This window comes from Triturus cristatus, chromosome 3_2, assembly GCF_964204655.1.
Source record: "Triturus cristatus chromosome 3_2, aTriCri1.1, whole genome shotgun sequence".
In the NCBI taxonomy this organism is placed as follows: domain Eukaryota; kingdom Metazoa; phylum Chordata; class Amphibia; order Caudata; family Salamandridae; genus Triturus; species Triturus cristatus.
In genome coordinates, this window is record NC_140584.1 from 307699389 (window position 1) to 307721499 (window position 22111).

The window sequence follows — 22111 nt, forward strand, 5'->3', positions numbered from 1 at the left end:
GACATCTGTGTGAATGCTGCACCACCCTAGAGGTGGCGTAGCAAGGCGCAATGAGGAGAAATGTTTTCATTTCTCCTAATTTTTTCCTCTTTCAATGCGTGTTGCATTCTACGCGACGCATTGAAGGAGGAAAATGCCTTTAGTGATTGTTTTTGTACAGGAAAGTGTTTCTACCTGCACAAAAACAATCTGTCCACGATGCAGGCATCCTTGCATCATGGTGCAAGGGTGCCAGTGCTAGTACATGGCTACAGTTTGTGCACCAGTGCAGCGGGAAGCACAGAGATGCGACATATTCATGTAAATATGTTGCATCCCTGTGCTTCAGAAGTGCTGCAGTGCAGCAAAAGGGCTTGTGGTACCACACTACAGCACTTCCTCATACATCTGCCCCTATAAATTCACCATACACTACTAATGCACTCTTTCAGTCAATCATGATCTACACATATATTCAACCAAACTTTCAGACATTACTATGCAATTATAGTTCTTTTTTTTTTTTTAACAGATAAGGTAGTTCTGACAAGAACTTTTTTTTCTCCTTTTTTCTTTTGTATTTTTTTTTTTTTTTTTTTTTTTTTTAACAGTTTTGTATTTTTTTGGGTGTTTTTTCAAAATCTGAACAAAAAAAGGAACAAAGTAAACAGGTAACATTTGGAATTCGTTTTCATTCCAAAAACAACAACAAAAAAATCAACAGCGGTGGTTACTACGAACACACTCACTGATTCCTAGGTCTACACACACATCCTCTCATTCACCCATACAATTACTCATGCATACAGTCACTCATCAATACAACACTATCATATGCACTCATACACCTATACAGACACTCACACCACCACTCATCCATGGAGTTACTCGCACACCTAGTCAGTCATGCCAAGAATCAATCACGCTCCCATTTCCTCACTTATACAGTTATACACACACCACCTCACTTATTCAAACATATACTGACACATACTTACTCTCTTATACAATCACTGATACCAATAAACATATCCATACAGCCACTCTCTCAATCACCGACTCTCACGTATAGTCATTTATATACTCCAACTCTCACATACACTGCCTTTTACATATGTAGTTACTTGGACATTTACCACAGACATCCAATCTCTCACCCGTACACACACTCACCCGCCCATACAGCTGTTTCCACATGCACTCTTGAACCCATACACCCGGTGAATCAACCACACACATCTATGCACAGAGCCACCCACCCACACAGTCAGTCTCCCCTACAAATACTCAGGCAACCAATCAATAACCCATATAGACACTCATGTAGCTCCTGACCAACACATGCAGCAGCTTACACAACAACAGACATACTGAAACAGACTGACAGTTTAGCCACTAACCCAGGCATTCAGTAAGGCACATTTAATCACTCACTTATACAGTCAGTCACGCACCTACGAAATCCTTCATCCAGATACATACACCCACTCATTTTTCAATACACCTTCGCATATAAACATATTTAAACTTTACAGAAACACAGTCAGTGGATGATGTCATCAGTGAGGTCACTGACCATGTCATGAATGATGTAATATGTGATATCATCAGCAGTGCATTGCGGGCGTGTAAGTTATAGTTAGCAGAACTAACTATAACGGGGGAATTTCTATGGTTTTGTATGAGCGAAATGTCCAGCTAACTATAACACCCCTGAAACCTTTGGTTTTTTCAGTGAATTATATATACACATATACACATATATATACACATATACACATATACACACACATACACATATATATATATATATATATATATATATATACACACACATACATATACACATCACACAAACGACCACTTGAAGTAATCAGAGGACACAATGGGGATTTCTTCGGGAGGCCTTTATTAACAGAATTGCGGCATAATGCATTTTGGCAAGTTTGCCTTCGTCCAATGCCAATTACATCAGGGTTGTAACTGCTCCCTCTTTTGTACTGCTGCGGCGCTCCCATTGGCGGGAGATCAGCTATTCATGCTCCACCCAGGACAGCTGTAGCCTAACTTGACTGGCTACAGGTCCCAACATTCACCTGTTTGTGTAGGTACTGCAGCGTGAAAATCCAAGTTCATGTTTAGCGCTGAATTTGCCTGGCAAAAGGGGGGAGCCTTGATGTTAGCTAGAAACCCCAACGGATTATTAAGTCCAGGACGTCCTTGAGTCCCCTACGCCCTAACCCCAATTGCAGTCACAAACTGGGCCGTAAAACGTAGCTGAAGTCAACTCACTTCCCCGTACAGTCATGGGCTGCTCCTCGCAGTGGCCTCTTGTCACATACACATATATATATATACATACATATATATATATATATACACACATATCATGTAAAAGGTGCTCAGATATGAGGCCGCACTCCGCTCAACAGGCTGGTTCACACCACTTTAACAAACCAAGCAGCTTCCCTTTTCGCGTTTCGGTGCTACTGCACCTCGGTCTCTACAAAAGTATAATATTCCGTTATGTTCTTGATATTGTTTTTTTGTAGATCGTCTTAATGTATGTAAATTCTTTCAATGACGCTTTAAAAAAAAAAAATATATATATATATATATATATGCAACTACTCGAACTCCTCGAACCTCCGCTGCAATACAGCAGCAGCAGCGGCGAACAGAGGAAAACGGACCCCGATTACTGGCAGGAAGATTTTTATTCTGCTCCTTCACTTAGTGACGCGTTTCGGGCACACCCGGGCCCTTGATCACACACTGGTAACAGTTTGCCAATACAATTTAAATATGCAAGGTGAGTTTACTTCCTGTGTCACATGATCATAGACACAGGCAACAGACTTGTAAAAAGACAGATTTCGTGAAGTCACTTGAACAGTCGCCATAAATTTCTTAAATAAATCGAAAATTGCTGGAATGTGTGTGCAATATTTCTGTATAAATACAAATAAATAAACATCATAAAGAATATATATCAAATTATAAAATCGAACATGATATATTTACAAATCAACACTGGAAATGGATAAAAGATGTAACACATTTATAAAAACTGTTAATAAATAGGATAAAAATATCGCTAATAAAACAGTATCAAAATAGTGCCACATAATCCAATTATAAGCCAGCGGAAGTCATACATATCAGCCTAAATGCTTGTGGTGATGTGGTTATGGCCTGATTGTTATTGTTATCTATCTTGATACATCATCTGAAATAAATATAAAGTGCCACAAACTATGTGCAAATATAACAAACTTTATCCTTTCCTCCAAAATCATGACTTATTAGAAAAGGATATCAAATATAGGTAAAAATCCCTAAAATGATTTTTTTTTTTAATAAGCCAAAAAATGTGCAAAATGTTTAGAAGCAGCTACGGTTTTATAATGGGTATCAGATACAGACAAAAAAATACACATTATGTACTCCTGAAAAACAATTTTTGTCCCCGAAAATATATATATATATATTGGCTATGCCACCAGCCAACAACTTTTTTTTTTTTTTAGAGTGGGTGATGGGGTCTACACTATCAAATCCCATTTTTGGTGTAACTTATTTTTCTTTTAGGTGATCTAGGGGTGTGGAAAGCAAGCTGTAGTTTTACAACGGCCTTTTCAAATTTTTCCAATCCAGTTCCAACAGATCCATTGGAGCTGCGTGAATTAAGAGGATTACTTTTTACACTCTAAGCATCTAAAGGAGAATCTCTTAGAGCAAGAATATCCTAAGAAACTACTCAAGCATGCATGCAAAAAGGCCTGGTTAATTGTTGTGAAACTTTACTACAAAGACCCAAAAAGAAAGAGAAACCAGCAGTATGCATAACATAGCCCATCAACAAACCAGTTAAAAGACAATTGCTATTAAAAACTGGTACTATCAGTCAACTCTAAAATATCTGCTTTCATACCCTACTTTTGCCTTGAAAAAAATAAAGAACATTAAAGACCATGTGATAGTACCATACATGGAGCCAACTGTGCAAACTCAGCAGAAAATCAGGGACCTTTGGAACCTGGACCCTATCCAAGCCCTTTACAATTTGTGGGGAATGTTCAATGTGAGCTCAAACAATAAATGGTAGTACACAATACTTTCTCCAACTGCGAGACAAAACATGTAATATTTGGAATTATTTGTCCATTCAACAAGCTCTACATAGGAAAAAACTAAAGGAGGATCTGCGCACACAATTCCCAGATTAGAAGCAGAGTACACTTGGTTCCTATGTTCAAACACTTTATTGAATTTAAATAGTGGAGAGGACATAAAATGGACAGTACTTGAGGTAGTAAGAGGAGATTGACAAGACAGTAGCCTACACCAAATACTGATGAAACAAGCAATAGCAAAGTCAATAGCTCTCGCCTATGCTATTGGTTTTGGCAATGTGTTTTAGCCATGTTGTACACCAGTGTGGCTGCTATTCAGCATGACTTAACGTTAGTGGAGTGAGGTAGACTGGAGTGCAGCGAAGTGGATTTGAGGGTGGGGTAGATTGGATTGGAGTGGGTAGATTATGGTAGATCGGAGTGGGGTGGAATATAATGTATGTAATGTAAAGGGCATTTATATAGCGCTCCATTACTCCAGGAAGTGTCCTGGCGCTCTGCACCTCAAGTGCTGACTGGCTGAGAGACCTAACCATTAATCATGATTAAAAAGCCATGCTTTCAGTTTCTACTGAAACTAGGAAGTGGCTGAAATGTTCCGTAACTCCAGAGGGAGATTGTTCCATGCTGAAGGTCCTAAGGATGGGAAGGACCTGCCACCCGTTCTGGACCACTGGATCCTTGAGATTATGTCCAGAAAAAGGTTGGCTGAACGCAGGAGCCTAGATGGAACATAAAAACAAATCCTTGCTCTTAGCTACCCAGCGCCAGACTGATGGAGGGCCCTATGTACCAACAACATGGTCTTGAAAAGGATCCTCTTTCTAATAGGAAGCCAGACCAATGCCATTAAATGTGGGAATAGGTGTGTTCTCAATGGCAGGTCGAGAAGAGTATGGGCTGCTGCGTTTTGGACAACCTGCAACTTACTGGTCAAATAGTCAGGCAGGCCTGAATACAGTGCATGACCATAGTCAAGCCTAGATGTTATTAAGGCCTGTACTGCCTGTTTGAGCTGAGAAAGTGCAGAAACATTCTTAGCAGATGTAACAAACCAAAACAAGCCCCTACCATTGCATAAACCTGAGGCAGATAAGAGAGCTTGCCTTCAAACTTAAAGCCTAGATTCTTAACAGAGCTAGCCTGGCGTATTGGAGGAGGTACATTCGCCAGCTAAAAGTATTGCCAAGGCTCAGATACCCTTCCACCAAAGAAGAGCAGGTCAGTCTTTACAGCATTAAATTTGAGCTGGTGGTTTGTCAGTCATTGAAAAACTGTTGTCAGACAGGTTCTAATTTCTTCACCAGGGAACACTTAAAACCTGCCTCAGGAGTGGAATGTATATATGGGAAAACAGTGGTTCCAGTGGATAATTGGAAAACGATTTAAGCAAAGAATATGCACAATCGCAATAAGTATGTAATGGACCTGGTAATGTCAGAGGGCAAAATGAAATTTCTACACAGTTTGCTCAATATAGTATTTTATTTAAAAAACCACAGCAAATAGTATATACACTTCTTTAAGTCAAAAGCGCAAAACTTTGTGCATAGTGTCCCCAAGTGAAAATTGGAACCAAAAAGTGACTGTACAAGGTGAATCAGTTTGTAAAGGGTTTCCATAAGTTGTAAGAAACGACCATTCAAATACACTTTTTCAACAGCCTAGGTATACAGTGATACAAGCTGGGTAATGGTCCGTTCTGTGTGCTTGTCGACGGCGTTTCGACCATTCTGTGAATGTTGGGTCTCTTCAGGACTAACGATGTAGGGACATCTAAAATAAATTAAATTAAGGTTAGCATAAGGCCCATGTACCGGCACAGATGCGAGAAACTATGGCGAAGGACTTAAATTGAAGGTGGTTACCTGGATAGTGAACGTGAACGTGAGGCATATGGTGGACAAGTAGGAGGCAGCTAAAAAGAATGACATTCAAGCCAGCAAATGGTAAGTAATGCGCGAGGTCGAAGCCCTTTACTACAGTACAATACCCCTCGCAGTGACAGCAAAGGCACGCTGATAGGCAAGACCTGAAAAGAAACCCTCACTGTTCTTAAAACTGCAGCAGTGACGCTGGAATTAAGAGTGCAGTGTGCTGCAGCATCCCCCTCATGTTATGTACAATTGTTCAGAAAGCTTTGCACAAAGCTGCCTTTTAAAACTTCTCTTTTCAAAAATATGTCTTTGAAAATCAATTGTCAGGCATAAAAAACTGTAAACAAAGAACAACTACTTCTAACAAAGTGCTACTATTTTCTCATGATGCAGATCTGTTTTTGAATGTATGGGGAGCTAAGCATGAGCATTTTTTAACTTGAAACATATTAGTTTCACATCGGCACAGGGGAGAAGAGGCCAAGAGAAGAAAGTTGTTTTCAACGTTTCTTAAATCAGAAAAATGCATGAACCTCACTTGAAGTGGAAATGAGACATGAGAATTCTTAGTCATGGAAGGCGATGGGAACCACGTCTTTATTTTGAGAGATCAAAGCAAATCCAGGAACAGATATGCATTGTACTGTACGGCGCATGCGTCAACTGCATCTACGTAGTATGAGGAGCTGTCGCTTGGAGGGAATTTTCTGCACCTGCGCAAACGCATCTAAAATGGCCGCTTAAAAGCTCACATGCTAAGCATCTGCTTTGCTTAAACTAAACAAAGCTATTTACTAATTGCTAATGCAAGGAGAGCATTTATAAGTAAATGGGATTAGAGTAGAGATACGTGGTATACAGTGAAATCATTTTAATTTGAAACTAATATATATTTTCTTGACTTTTCTTAATAGTTCGTATTCGAGCCTTAGTAAGAGATCGAAGTCTATATCCCATGTGACTTCCACACATGCGCAGTTTAAGTGAGCCAGAAGCTGCGATGTAATCCTTGAACGCCATCCAAGGACGAGAACAGAAACATACCCTGGGAACCAGCATAATGTCTTGTGAAAAAGGAAGACAATAAATGAAGTGTATACTTTTGTATTTGATAAAGATGTGAATGCGGGTGGGAATAAAGTTTTGTGAATAAAAATTAAGGGGCGGGACCATTAAAAATGAACTGAAAGACCGTATTGAAAATTTAGCATGATGTGATCATCTCCTTTGCCTGTCCAACCAGAATTAGGGGTTTTGTGAAATTGAAACATTAATGGGTGGTACAGGACTTTAGAAAGGTATAATTGAGGTAGTTTAATTAGTTAGCTAGAACAGAGAGACCGGAAGGCCGCAGAGCTCGAGATGCTGTCGGAGTGACGAGTAAATGCTGAAGAAGAATCGTATTGCAGACTTCCAATTTTAGCCAAATTAATTAGAAGATGATCGCGGAAGAATCGAGGAGGAAGATGGTGTCAGAGAAGGGTGCAACGCAGGCATCGGATCTAAAAGAGGTCACCTTATCCTGAATCCTGTCCTGAATTCAGAAGTCTTTGTCTCCTGACCTTACACGGGGGATCTATCCCAACTCCTTGGCTAGGGGGTTGGTCCTCGCACCATTCTAGGTAAATATAATTCTATGAATGTGTAATTGTACTGCTCTCTCTATCCTCTCTTTTCTGAGTAACGTCATTGAAAATTCTTGCTGATTTAATTTTTCCTTCCTTGAGAGACGTAGACTGTACTCTGAGTTTGGCTCACATGAATTTAATTTAGATAAACATTTAAAATCTTCCAGAGTCTGTGGTTATTTCATTGCAGAGAAAAGTAGGTTTTATTCATGACATTTCACCATCAACTAATTCAACTAATGGTTCATTGAACAGAGGAAAGAACTTTTTGATCAGTGAATTAGTTAGAATGACAAGTAACTAATCTTACCAAGAAAATATATAAAAATTGACCCCCAGTGGTTTTAACTGATCAGTGTGTGTGTGCGCGTACGTTTATGGACCCAGGTGAGTAAATGGTATAAGTATCTGAGGCTGGTTTACCGCTGGATCACAGTGGGGAAGTGGGAAGTATTAGATCAGTTTTGCTTGAGATCATGATTTGGGTTTTATGAAAGTAGATGTCAACTTTAGTGCCCGTATTATCAAGAAATGTAGCATGAGTGAATAAATCTATCATTAACAGAGCTCGGTACAAGATCTGGGTATTATCAGGAGACACCTGGGTGAGTATCAATAACCAACATTTTAACATTGAAAAGGTTTGGGTACTACCAGAAAGGAAGCTTAGTAACTACTTGAGGTAGCACAGTTCTCAGTGGCCCTTTGATTCATGTTTTGCCTCTTAATCCAAATGGAGAAGGTGACAGTGGCTATCAGACATGAAAGAGATAATGAAAATCAATGGAGACATTGTGAATCTGTTTAGTTCGGCAAAAAGATTATAGATTCAATTTTCTTATCAATCTTGAAGGAGAAATTATAACTTATCAGACGAATAACAGATTAATCGATTTGGTTAATTCATAATTTCTAAGAGGACCATCAGGTTCCCATTTGCACTCTCCCAGTACCTCCAGCCCCCCAAAGAGCTATTGGTAACCCCAGTGTCCGTAATTCCAGGGGCAGAGATACAAGGACAATTCCCAGGCTATTTGTAAGGGTGGCCTTCATTCAGAAAACAGCCTGGGTAAGAAGAGCAGAAGTCTGAGTGAATCTTTTTTGTGCACCCAGGGTTTCAATTGAGCACACACATTTCTGATGAGTCCGATCTAACTGTAAATGAGAGATACTGTAAACTATAAAAAGTGATTAAGATCTGGTTGTCAGCCCTTTAAAATTTGGGAGCAGACTTTCCACTATTTATTTATGCCTATTTAACAGCATGGAGAATCATTTAGATAGAAAACATGCTGTCTTGTAAAAGTGCACAACATGCCAAGTTGAATTCCTGTTTTGGAAAAAAGTGTTTTTAAAAGCCTATTCGTACGCTATATTTTCCTAATACGTCAGGAGGTTGATGACAAAGGGTCAGCACTCTCACCCCGGAAAGGGTTTAACACTTTCTACACGTATATGCTTGATAGCACCATAATTGTACAGAATCACTGACTTTAGTGGATTGCCACACAGGGACATCACATATCTTACTTCATAACCAGCCTGTTTGAGATCACAATTGTCTGTGCATGTTTACATAAACATAAGCCCTTTTTGCCAAATTTAAACATTGTGCCATTAGTGTAGGAACATCATAAGTTTTACGTATAGTTGACAAGCTGTACCCAAAAAAACCCCTCATAACAGGCAACAAAGGTCTCTACCTCCATTTCCCCTTTCCCCCAATAATAGGATGAAGTGGATAGGCTATTATATGATGACGCAGAGTAATTAAAAGAGACATCTTACACAAAATTACAATTCCCATGATTTGAGCCAAAAACAACAGTACGGAGGGACATAAATAACCTAACCAGTGCCCACTTGCTTGCCTAAAAGCCAGACTGTGATCCCGCTCAGCTGCCCCAAAGTGAATTATGAAAAAAGTAACAGGCAAAATATCCCTGCAAGCGGGGAACTTAATCTACATTTTCTTTTCCTCCCTCACCACTACATTAGCAAACTTATCCCCTTTTCAATAATGCCACAAATCTTCCTATTTTCAGCGACCATCTTACATTTTGGAAGACTTGTGCACCTGTAAGTAGTATCATGGGTACACTCTCACTTTATCATCTTTGCTTTCACTGAACCTACCCAAGTTGCCAAACATACACAAGTACAATAAGGAGGATGACGAGAATGGATCAACCATAAGTGAAATTTGGCCAACCCTAAGTTGACACTACTTACTATGCATCTGTCTCCCCAATCTAAAAAAGATCCTCATTCCTCTAAAACCCACCAGTAATATAAATTTACTATAGGTCTAGATAAGACACTACCAGTTCTTCGTCCTAAGTAGAGACTGAATCAATTGAGGGTCGAAACGTGTCTATAGTTCCGTACAGGAAAGTAAAGTCTCCCACTCATCCAAGCAACAACTGACAGACCGCACTAGAAATCGCCACGTGTGCGAGAAAAAACAGAAGAGGCAGTTCTAAAACTACACTTTGGTTTGGTGCCCACACCTGGATAACAGACTGAAAATATGCCCAAAATAAGCAGTGACAAAAAGGAACTTGATCCTATTCCCCACATGCCACCCAAAAAAACTCTGAACTGGAGGATAACCAATACTTTGTTGGGAAATAATTGAAAGAATATTTGTAGAACATTTGAAGTCCTGATTAAGAACTACTCGCTTTTTTTTTTAATACTAAGTGACTCCCTTGAGCATGATTTTAGCACAGGTGAAGGTTGTTTTAAGGCTAAACGGATAATTGGTTATTCAATTGTATGATTTGCAAAGTATACTGTGAAATTTCATTGCTGTTCTAATAACGCTTCCATTTATGTACATGCTTGAAGATGTGCGCAGCGGCTTAAAAATGAATAGCTTATTGTTTTACCACAAACTGATTCAGTCTGTTGGTGGCCTAATAACACAAAGAAAGCAAAGGATCCACACCCGGAATACACAGGACTAAATTTAAGGCACTCTGCACCACTTTGCCGCCTACTGGAAAAAAGGAGGAACATACTGCAGAAAAATGTCCTTCATTACATCCCCACTAGGATTCTACAGTGGGCCTCTTCAGGTCAGGTTCCTCTTTGCGCCTTCAATAGCCAGGAAACACGTAGGTTGCTCACTTGGTATGACTAAACCACGAGTGTACACCACCCTGGACCCCAAACTCAAAGATGAACCCAGCTACTTCAGATTCGGAAAATATGTGGAATTCAAAAATGTCAAGATGTTCTTTCCCTAAATCTTCTGAGCTGCTAGGAAAGCATGTTGGAAATGTTACCATCCTACTTGGCTAAACTCCTGTGGTCTACTGACCATCTGTATTAGATTGTTTATATGTGCCCCCACTGTGTATATGTTACAACAATCTAAAGTTAATGTTTGAAGCCAGTAGAAGTTTTATAAAATTTCTGCCAAAAAATACATATATCTCAGCATCACATCCTGGTTTAACGGTTTTTCACGAGCAGGCCAAAGTGAGCTGACAGTGACAACTGTCTCTGAGCAACCTGGCTTACAGTTCGGGCTGGACTGTTCCCATGAGGCACAGGGTCAAGACTGATTTGCATATGCCTGGGTTCAAACTGGAACGGCATGGTGAGCAAAAAAACAATGGATTTAGGCCCAGATCTCTGTACTGGGGTGAATGTATGACATTGTTCTGCATTCTGTCCATCAACTGTTTTTGCATTTGTCACCCCGAGTGGGAAGGGTATGCCCAGACGTGGGTCCTGTGCTCTCCATGCCACTGGAATCAAGCTATCCTGGCTGAAGAGGGGTCAAACCCTGAAACCGGTCCTAGGATGCTTGTTTCCAGTCCAGGGAGGACCTGGCTTGGCAGTTTGGGCTGGACTGTTCCCATGAGGCACAGGGTCAAGACTGATTTGCATATGGCTGGGTTCAAACTGGAACGGCATGGTGAGCAAAACAAAACGATGGATTTATGCCCAGATCTCTGTACTGGGGTGAATGTATGACACTGTTCTGCATTCTGTCCATCAACTGTTGTTTTTGCATTGGTCTCTGAGCAAGTTCAGAGTCCACTCTATGCCTTACAAAATAGAGAAAGCACCGAACCAGTTTCCTCAAAATAACTTTCCTCGTAAGTGTACAAACAACCCCAAATGGGGTCAGGGTAAAGGGAAACAAAGCAGGCTCATAGAGCAAGGGCAAAAGGTGTAAAGCACAGCGAGAGCTGGGGGGTAACTATGAATGGAGGCACTTCATATGGTCTGTTAACAATATTCACTTATTTCCACTATTATTAACAGAAGGAAGCTCAACACCCGTTTTGGACAGCAAGCAAAACAGACCAAACTTCTTAATCAGTCCACCTAAGCACTATTAGTACCTCTGACTTAATTTTAGCCACATTAATAAATAATAAAAAAAAGTATTTAGGCACCACCTGATAAGATTAAAAGTATTTTTCCACCTCCATTAATGTCTAATACCACAGAGGTGAGACAATGCTTAAAGTCAGCAGCTTCCGCCTGTCTGTAGGTCTTCCAGTAAAGCCTGTGTAGCGGGGCATACATCCAGGGAGAGGAAGATCTGTTTTCCATCTATTTGCTGATTGTTTCATCACAGCCACATTTTGGTCCCTCAACTCAGGGTGCCATAAGAACGCTATAGCTGTGGCACTGCCTTAAGCATCTGGTGTCCCAGTCTTCTCTGAGAATCAGTCATCAGGTGTTAGATGCTCACAGAAAAATGCCTTCCTAGGTCTCTTCAATGAAGTACCAGGAGCTATTGCTCAGAACCCCAAGACCCAAAGTGGTTGAATGCCTAAGATTACGTTTTTCCAATATAACTACTCAGCTGTCTATGTTGATCAATTCACCAGAGACCGCTGCCATTATAGTCAACTAGCCGACTGAACTTTCTCCAGATGGCTCCCCCTCTCAACCCCCATCACCTACATCGCTGTGTTGACCTCCGAGATGTTTCCAACTTTCCCTGCGCTCTGCTCCAGGTACCTCATATGAGTTTCCAAAGCCACAGTTTTTGTGAAAATTATTGCTTCTTAAGAAGTGTCCAACATTCATGCCCCCATCACATCACTAGTCCGCATCACTACCTCTTCTCCAGTTTCCTCCACCTTTCTTTATTCCTCTGAGAGTTAAAATTGGACTTCTGTCGTACTTCCTATATTTCTCCACCATGATGGAATAGGGTCTGCATCGCAGTCACATTACAACAGTACTCCAACTGTGCTGAGCACTATTGTTACTCATTACTGAAGGCGCCACTCAGTCACCATTCCTGCGCCACACAACTCCTAAGCTTCAGCAATCCCTCCTGGTCCTAGTTAAACCACCATCCGGGTCTATCTAATCTGGAAGGTTCTACATTTCACACTACACCCAATGCTGCCCTTACAGTCTTCGCTGGTGCAATCTTCAAAACACACTGCAGGCCAGGAGATAGGTGTTGTAGACTCTGCCTCCCTACAGTCTCAACAGCACCACTCAAAGCAGCAATTTTGGTTGCCCTGCAGGGGAGTAGAAGCTCAGGCAGTCTAAAGAACTTAAACAGAGTCGAAGGTGCTCAAAATGGAGCCAGCACTCAAGAGGAGAGTAGCCATACCGTACTCTGCTGGATCCACCTCAAGGCTGTAATTAGAGTAATGCTCTATACTCTCACAATAGAAATCAGGCCCACTATCAGATATCATTGCAGAGTGTCAACAGAGCGGTGTTGGGTTCAAATATTTATCCAAAAACCATTCTCAAAAGAACCAGCTCGTTAATAGTCACCGGTCAAAAGATGAGCCCTACCTTAGGCAAGCATAAGCCTGTTCAACTACATCACAATGAGATCTGCTATGAAACAAGACCTAGCTATGTCTTAGAACGTCATAATCAATTATCTCACTACAAGATCGAGTAAAGAGTGGATTCCAAGCTCTCATACATAATGATTTGAAAAGCACAGACCCTGGGATAAGGGTTACAGCAAAGTGGAGAGAACAGAGTATAAGAGATCTCATGACTGATGTCACCATTCTTGAATTGTACAGCAAAGAAATAAATGTAAAAAACAAAAACAATAATAAACACTTCGTTATCGAAAAAGGGTTGAAGCCACTCTCACGCACTAGGAGACCACCTTGGTAGTAACGTCTTTCTAAAGGATTTCCAAGTGAAAACCCTCCACCTCACACCCTAAATGCCCTCAGATACTTGTAGAATGAAAAACAAAATGCATTTGCAGAAAAACATAATAAAGAAAAACATTGAAATGTTATAATCTCAAAAACTGAAGGAAATGAAAAAAACAAGTGCGCTTTGTGTTCATATATAGTCAAAGCAATGAAGAAGGATATATAAACTAAGGGACTGCCACCAACAGCAAGCATTCTGGTACACTTCAGCAGCCTGGCATTCTTAGAGGCCAACATCAGCAGCTATCTTTTTAAGTGCTCAAGAAGTTGAAAAGAGATCAAATCTACCTTAGTAACATTACAGAAATGCTAAGGTAAAGAAACAAATATCCTGTGAAGATAGTAAAATACTTCAGTCCTTCTCGGCACACAGTGGGATTCATATTCAAGTATAGTACAGGCATGAGTACTATACTTGATCCCATTCTTGGGCCAATTCTTCAATAGTATATTAATGTACCCTGTGATCCCTCGAGAATGATGATGCCATCACTTGGGTCAGAGTAACATTTCTGTCTGGGGAGTGATCTCCAATAACATCAAGAAGCACACCTCGTTTAAAAGTACATTACTGACACTCCTGTGCTGAGTGTGAATCCTATTCAGGTGGCCATAGTGGCAGACACTCCTCTGCAGGTGTATGATTGTATTAGTAGGTTTATATTGGAGATTCTCACCAGAAGTACAGCTTTGTTTGAAAGACATTACTACCACAGTTGTGTCACATCAAAACGCTGCATTAAAAAAAAAAATAATAATTCCGGCCTTCTTCGCAAGCGGGTAACTGATTTAGGGTTGCCTCTACATAATGACTCACCGTTTCAATTGCGGGCATCTTCACCTCGCCGATGAACGGTGGCATTCACTGCTGAAGTGTTGTAAAAGTAAGCTATTACTTTTGCCTCGCTTTTTTCATACACTTCTGAAGGAGTCCTCGGTTTCTGAAATACTCCTCCCTTTTTTAGATTCCAACCGGATGGTGGAATATTGTGGTTTTCAAACCAGGTGACTAATTGCCTAATAATTCGAAAGCTAGAATTTTACTTGTGGTGTGGTAAGTTTACCACCATTTTTTATCCTTATTTGACAGATATTCATTTTTTTATATTATGGTTAGGTTTACATATATATTATACTTCCTCCACCTTCTTAAATTGCCTTGGGATGACAGTGTTCTCCGCCAATTTAAGCCAGGATTTACCAATTGTGAGGATTGGCCTCATTTTCACATGGTGAGTCCACAATATTTGGGGCTACCATTATTCATTAACGGTGACCTGCATAATTGTTTATGATTATATAATTTTCAAACAAAAGTCAATCATAACACACCGCACTCACTCCAGATTACATTCTTTCATATAGACGGTCTACGTTTCACTTACCAGTCCTCAGGAAGACCCGCAGTGATGTTTATTCACTTGCGTAAACCCTTTGGGTCAAAACGTCGAACCTTCTTGATCTGTTCCTGTCCATAGTTTCATCACTCTTATACTAAGAAGAAGGAATTCTCAAGGGTGTTCACAGAACTTTATGTAGTTTAAAAAGGACGGACCCACATTAATTCATATTGTGTATACGTGGTTCTAATTTGTATGTTTTGGATATAGCAGGCATGCACTTTATGTCACTTGGTTCACTTAAGTTATCTATGTTGTTCGTTTAGCTATTTAATTATGTGACAATTATATACTAAATTGATTCTTATAAATAATACACCTGAAAAATGAAACCTTCGTTTACGGTGTGTTTTGACTTTTATCTGTGCCTAAAGCACTTACTAGACATTATTTTGACATTAACTGTTATGCAGAAAAGACATTAATATACCATTTTGATTGAATTGTACTTACTAAGCAATTGTTTCACCCGACAGAACTCATTGTAGATTATATTACAAAATGACACTGGCTTTCACTTTAGCCACGCTGCAAAGAACTGCGGATGCTGTGCAGAGTGGCTAAAAACTATTGGCAAAGCCAATAGGCCACAAAGGCGAGACCTTGACTAAGTTTGTTGTAGTTGGAACATCAATTAGGGAACAAAACCATTAATCTATTCCTGGCAAGGCAATTCTCCCTAAGTGTGTGCCTTGTTACCGGCGAAGGATTCATAAGATCTTTGATGGCTTCTCTGCTGCCTCCTCGATTAGTCTTTCAGTACATACCTTTCATTCTTCATGCTTTTCACCCCGCTACACCTACCCATCTTTTAGTGTTTTTGTGCATGTGGCTGTCAGTCTCCATAGATGTACATCAGCCTCTCTGACGAATTAGTCTATCTTTGTTTGAGTTTCTCTGCATCGGTGGCCTCTGTATCTCGGTTAGTTCCCACTGCTAATGCTGCTTTTGAATTGTTATTGTGGTTTCCATTTACTCTCTGGCAAAGGCATGTCCCAGTTTTGAAATTTGTGATTTTCGGTCTGTTTAGGACTACATCCATTCTCATTTGCAAGAGATACTGTATACAACAAGAGGCTAGGAGCCCACCCTTTGCTTAACACTTGTTGGCTTTATTGCCCTCCTCCACCTTTTTTCTGCCTCCTTTGAGTGCCAGCTTCACTTCCTCTTTGCTCAGGAGCATGGACCGAGTACAGATTGCTTCTTCTTGACTAGGGTCCTGTGGCTCCTGATGCGGTTTTTGAGGTACTATTTATCTTTTTTTTCTTCTACCCCTCAGGTTGCTTTTTTAAAAAAAAAAATAATAATCTTGTTATGTTGCTTTGTATTGATTCTTCCCTCTAACCTCTTGATCCTGTTGCTGCTTCTCTCCCGAAACCAACCCCCTTTGTCTGCGTTTCATCCCTACTCACCCCCACCTTCCCGTTCTCCATGTTGCTTGTTACCTCTTACCCCTCCACCCCCTGTTATGGCACTTTCCACCCACCCCACTGTTTGTGTTGCACATCCTTATCCACTTACCATAAGAAGAAAATAAAATGCTACAACATGGCCAGCAGTAGCCATGTAATGATGCTCTGTTTTGTAACCTTCCCGAGTCATGTCTTTCTTTTTTTTTATTTTTTTATATCTCTTTATGGGTTGCGGTGCTACTATTCTACAAGCGGTCTAAAAGCATGACAACTACTACTGATCAGAGGTTAAACAGAAGATTAAAAAACTCCGGAAGAAATTTACTGCATCAACAGTATCTCTGCTACTTCAGTGTTTTGCAATTTACAATACCTAGACCCTCTTTAGTTTGCAGGGTCGCTTTAAATAACTTTCCTTCCTTTTTTGAAGAGCAGTTTTATCAAGCAGGAGGAAGTACAGGCTTTCCTCAGGAGTGATGCTTTTTTCTGGGACAGTAGTAGCACTATATATGTATTTTATTCAAAGCACTGTGTGGCTCCAGCCTTCATACCCACCCAGTGTGCGTTTCCAGCAGCGGTTACCCTGTACTTTGTAAATGCAGAGATTACCACTTCTCACTCCTGCAATGCACCTACCTTTCAGAGTAGCCTTCTTCAAGACCTTCATGGCGTAAAGCTGTCCATTGTCAGGTGGTGTAATTTTCCGAACCAGGAACACCTGTGTGATGAGAAAAGAGGCTAGCTGCAATCAAGTCAGAACACAGAGAGATCTGAAGCAGAGAGTGAGAACTGCAATTGTACAATAAAACAAAACATTCCTCAAAACTGCTTAGAACAGCAAAAGGATTTACGCTGGTGTTTAACAACACTTTTGGGTGCAGCATCAGAGCGGCAGCAGGTGAGGGGATGTAACGCCCTGAACGTCTCAGGATCGTTTAACAGACACGATAATGAGAACGCAACCACTTGTGAAGGTTTAGTTATTTTAATGAAGGCAAAAATAATACAAGGAATAAACAAAGGTTATAGTCACTGGAATCCTCCAGGCTAAGTACGTTACCAGCCCACAGCACGGATGGTCCTAGCCGTCCTCTGCATATACGCCGATCCCGGCGTATGCCAACAGAGGGCAGAAATGAAATGGCCGGCAATGCCAATCGGTAGGCTGTGAGGGGCACGAAGAGTGTTGGGGAGAATCGAGGAGTCAGGGAAACACCCAGCCGGGGTCTCTACCTGAAGGGAGCAGCCGCTCAACCTCTTCCTCAGACTGCACCGGGACGCGGAGTCACCTCCTGGTGATGCGTCACCGATACCCCAATCACAAGCAAAGAAGACTGAACCGAGAGCAGCCGCTCGATCGATCCCGTGGACTTCCGAGTCTGTAACGCGGCAAACACCTCCTGGTGTGCGTTACAGCTGGCAGTCCTGGTATCTCTGGTCGGGCTGGGAGTTACGACTCCAACCAGCAAAAGCGCCACTGCGCTTTGACTCAGCCGAGTCAAAAAGCGAAGCTCAATGGTTATCCGATAGAGCTTCCGGGTCCTTCACAGGTGACGATGGGGCAAGACACGGCCCAGGGAGTAACGACTCGACCTACCTCCGTTCTTACCTTACTGGAGCACCACTCCGGAACACTGCTCTTCACTAAGCAGGTACGTCGGTGTAAACACAATATCCGACAGCGTTGTACCTCCCGGTTCCTCCCTTTATAGGGCGTGTTTTCCTTGAGTTATGTAACAGCTCTCCTGTTTACATAAGGGCGCGTTTTCCTTGAGTTATGTAACAGCTCTCCTGTTTACATAAGGGCGTGTTTTCCTCCCCTCGCATGACAGGAATTCTTGACAGGGGAAATGGCTAGTGCATCTACTTAAACCAGAGTCAGTTGCAGGAGAGGTAGCTGGATTCACTCAGACCTCTGAATACAGGAATACAGGCAAGAGAGCAGTCCTCAGAAAACTGACCGAGTTCTATTCCAATGGGAAGTATGTTATGAAAGAGTCTGTTCTTCTGGATCTCCAAATAAAGAGTTTAAGATAAAGCTACAAAGAAAAAAAAATCAGCCTTTTGGAACATGTTTGCCCCATTCCTCTGAAAATGCTTTCAAAGCTATTAACGAAATCAAACTGGTGAATTTCTCAAATAGCCTAATTTCACCTAATCTAGTATGGCCACTCTGGTGTTCTTCCCTGCTGGCTTGAGACGATTAACTTGCCTTTACTGCACAGGTCCTTTCAGTGGTGCTAAAGGCACTTTAACCCACTTAAAAAAAAAACAAATTGATGCCAACCCTGAATGACCAGAAAGTCACAACGGCTTCACAAGAATCAAGCTCTTTACCAACATTGTAAGCTACAAGGTAACACCACACATCACCCTGTGAATGGCTATCTGTCTAGTTTAAAAAAAAAAAAGACTACAGCACACTATCTACAATTGAGACACATGTAACACACACAAAGGCTACTCATAATTCCTCATTAGACTAGTCCCGTCAGCAGCTTCGTCTTTCTACAAAAACTCAAAGAAAGAAGAGGACTTGGAGGCACTGAAGGTACTGTCATGATGTGATTCAAATAATATCTTGAAAACAGACTCCAATGTGTGAGAATTGGAATCCCTTACTAAACACCTACACATTCCCTTTCAGGAGACTCCAGGTTTCATTAGAGGTGCCTTTTAAAACTGCACTTTGAACAATTCAAGCTCCCTCAAACTTGGAATCTCCTTCCACCAGTATGCTGACAACATACAGCTTTACCTGGAAATGATAGATGACAAGCCCAGACAACCTGACCACATGCCATAAGTGACAAATTAAACAAATATGGCAACATCTGAATCCTTGCTCCTCGCTCCGAAATGGAACTCCCAAATGGATGGCATGAGGAGCCAAGATCCATTGATATTTATCTAATCATTTCACTTTAAAAAGTTGGGGCTCAACAGCAATGAGAAGCTGTGGATGCATATAGGGTAATGAACTGATCAAAGTATTCGGAAACTAATTTAGGATCCAGATTAGGTTTACTGGTAGGAATGTGAAGTTTAAGGACACAGGTAGGAATTAAGCCGCAAACAAAGTCTAGATGGCACTTTGGCCATTATTTACGGTAGGCACATAGAATTATATTGCACAGTAACATGCACATGTAGGATAGGGTTTAGGGTGACCACAGAAGTTTATTGCTGAACATTTCATTTTTCAATTTTGACTACTTAAATTTTTTTTGTTTCATAATTCATGTCTCCAAGTGTTGAAGAGAAACTAGGATGACAAAAAATATTCAGGGAACATGAGTAGGAGGGTTTGCATAGTAGTAAGAACATTTGCCCATTCAGGGCTTGAATGATAGGCACTATCCTTCTTTGGAGTATGATTTTTTAAATATAATATCAGATGAAATGCAGATCACAAAGCAATGGTTTGGGGTTTCAAATTATTGTAACCTCAGCATGAGTGAAATGAATAATTTCTTTTTATTCTTTTCTTTTTTCTTTTGATTTCAACAATATATAAAATCAATTTAAAGTGTATCAGGCATAGCCCAATCAGGGCTGAATTAATGGATTTATGTCCATTATGTAAACCCAAATTATGTAAACACTATAAAAGCATCTACATGTAGTTGGCATTGTTGAAAACCTTTATCAGATTCAGGAATTACGACACTAAAAATCTTGGGATTAATAAGTGCGTGGACATGCACTGTTTCGACACTTCTTTGACTAACATTATGAATGTAGAAATCATGATAATGTAATTGGAAGCTTAATATTTTTAGTACGCATATTGATGTAGGGAAATAGGAATACATTTTATAGACATACACACAAATATAAAATCCCAAACCCCAATACAAACATTTCAGGTGAAGGATAGTTTCAAATCAATGTAAGTAGTGAACCGGCCTAGGCATAATACATAAACGTGCTGAAAAAGATAACTCTGGGTTCTGCAGAAATTCATAGGTCATAGCAATGGTGCTGCGTCCATTGGGGGCGTTGGGACGTAGCCCCCCCCCGCCCGTAGCTCCCTCGGCATTTCTAAACTTAAGTAAACACTTAAGTTCAAAGACGCCGTGGGAGAACCAACTGACAATCATGTCAGTCAGCATGACGTCGGACCGCCCACCCCCTTTAGAGTCTGAAGGGGGTGGGCGGTCCGGCGTCATGTTGACTGACATGATTGTCAGACCAGGGGCAACAGGCAGCAGCACAAGTGCGCATGAGTGGGGAAGGTGAGCGAATTTTCACCCGTGGCCAGTCATGCGCACTTGTGTTTGCACTGGCTTGCGCATGCCCATTAGGAGCCCCTCGGTCTCCTAATGGACAGGCGGCGGGCGTAGCGTAAGCTATGCCCTCAGCCAATCCTGGCCCCTCCAGTGAAGGCGCCAAGGGGAGCAGAGGTCTGAGAGGTGGCGTGGACCGGCTGTGAGGTAAGTTTAGTTTTTTATTTAATATTTCATTTCCCCCCCCCTCGGCACATTGGTTATGGGGGGAATGCTGGGAATGTCAGTGTCATGTAGATGCATTCCATGCTGACTTGTAAAGCTTTGGCTGGTGCCGGCAGAGAAGCAGTTGCGTGTTGCAGGAAGGCATACATCCCCGGTCTCTGTTTCATACAATCCATAGAGCGCCAAACATGCAAGTTATTTTAGTTTATAGATTCTCAGCGCATCAATTACTCGTCAATCACTTTTCTGTGCTTTACAACCGGGTTTCAATTGGAAGCTTTTTATGTTCCTGTTCGGGAAAGTGACTTTCAGTTCTCTGAATATAAATGGAAATACGTCTTGGTGAATAGGCGCTATATCCCTAATAATGCATTTCATCGGATTGGTTTAGAAGAGATGGCTCAAGCATCTCAGTAGCAGAGGCTGCAACAGATGAGGCTGTGGGTGGTGAGCAGTCACTAATGCTGAGGCCACACCACATGGAGCACGCCTTGCAGTGGGGAGGGTGTTGTAAATAGACTCGTGCAGATTGTTTTAGGTCCCTGCATTCATTCACCGTGAGCTTGTGCCAGCAGGACACCGTCTTTGTGTCGCGTGTTTGTTCTGTTTCCCTTACTTATGCGCTACTAGCATTAGGATGAATAAAACACAATCATTAAACACTGAAATTGCCATGCGTAGCCAGTTTAAGATTTGTAAATCCAACATAATGTCGTTCATATTTGGCTGGTGAGAGGCGGGAAAGGCATCGTCCGAAAATGAATGTAACTCGGGGCTAATGGCTTTCTTCATTAAGCTTTCCTTTCTCTGCTTGTGCGACTCGCAGTGAGAGATTTTTAATGAATTTTTTATGTTTAAAACGTTTTTATTGAGACAAAACAAACCATGGGGGAGGGGGACAGGAGGCAGGATACGTGGAATACAGTCAAAGAAGAAGGGATGCATCTCCAGAGGGTTGGCAATAGGTGAAGCGTTGGCTCAGAGGGAAGAACACAGTAAATGAACGCTAGAATTACAAGCTGTGGAATCCCACGCGCGTATCCGACACC

General features: G+C 41.2%; 1 protein-coding gene across 3 annotated transcripts in view; it reads right to left on the minus strand.

Moving 5' to 3' along the window:
- Nucleotides 1–22111, minus strand: part of RPS6KA1 (ribosomal protein S6 kinase A1) — an 860823-nt gene that overhangs the window by 393767 nt on the left and 444945 nt on the right. For all 3 annotated transcript variants that reach the window (XM_085647731.1, XM_085647732.1, XM_085647733.1), the window contains one exon: nucleotides 17245–17326. In XM_085647731.1, the coding sequence (XP_085503857.1) occupies nucleotides 17245–17326 (82 nt within the window). The remainder of the gene's footprint in view (nucleotides 1–17244; nucleotides 17327–22111) is intronic.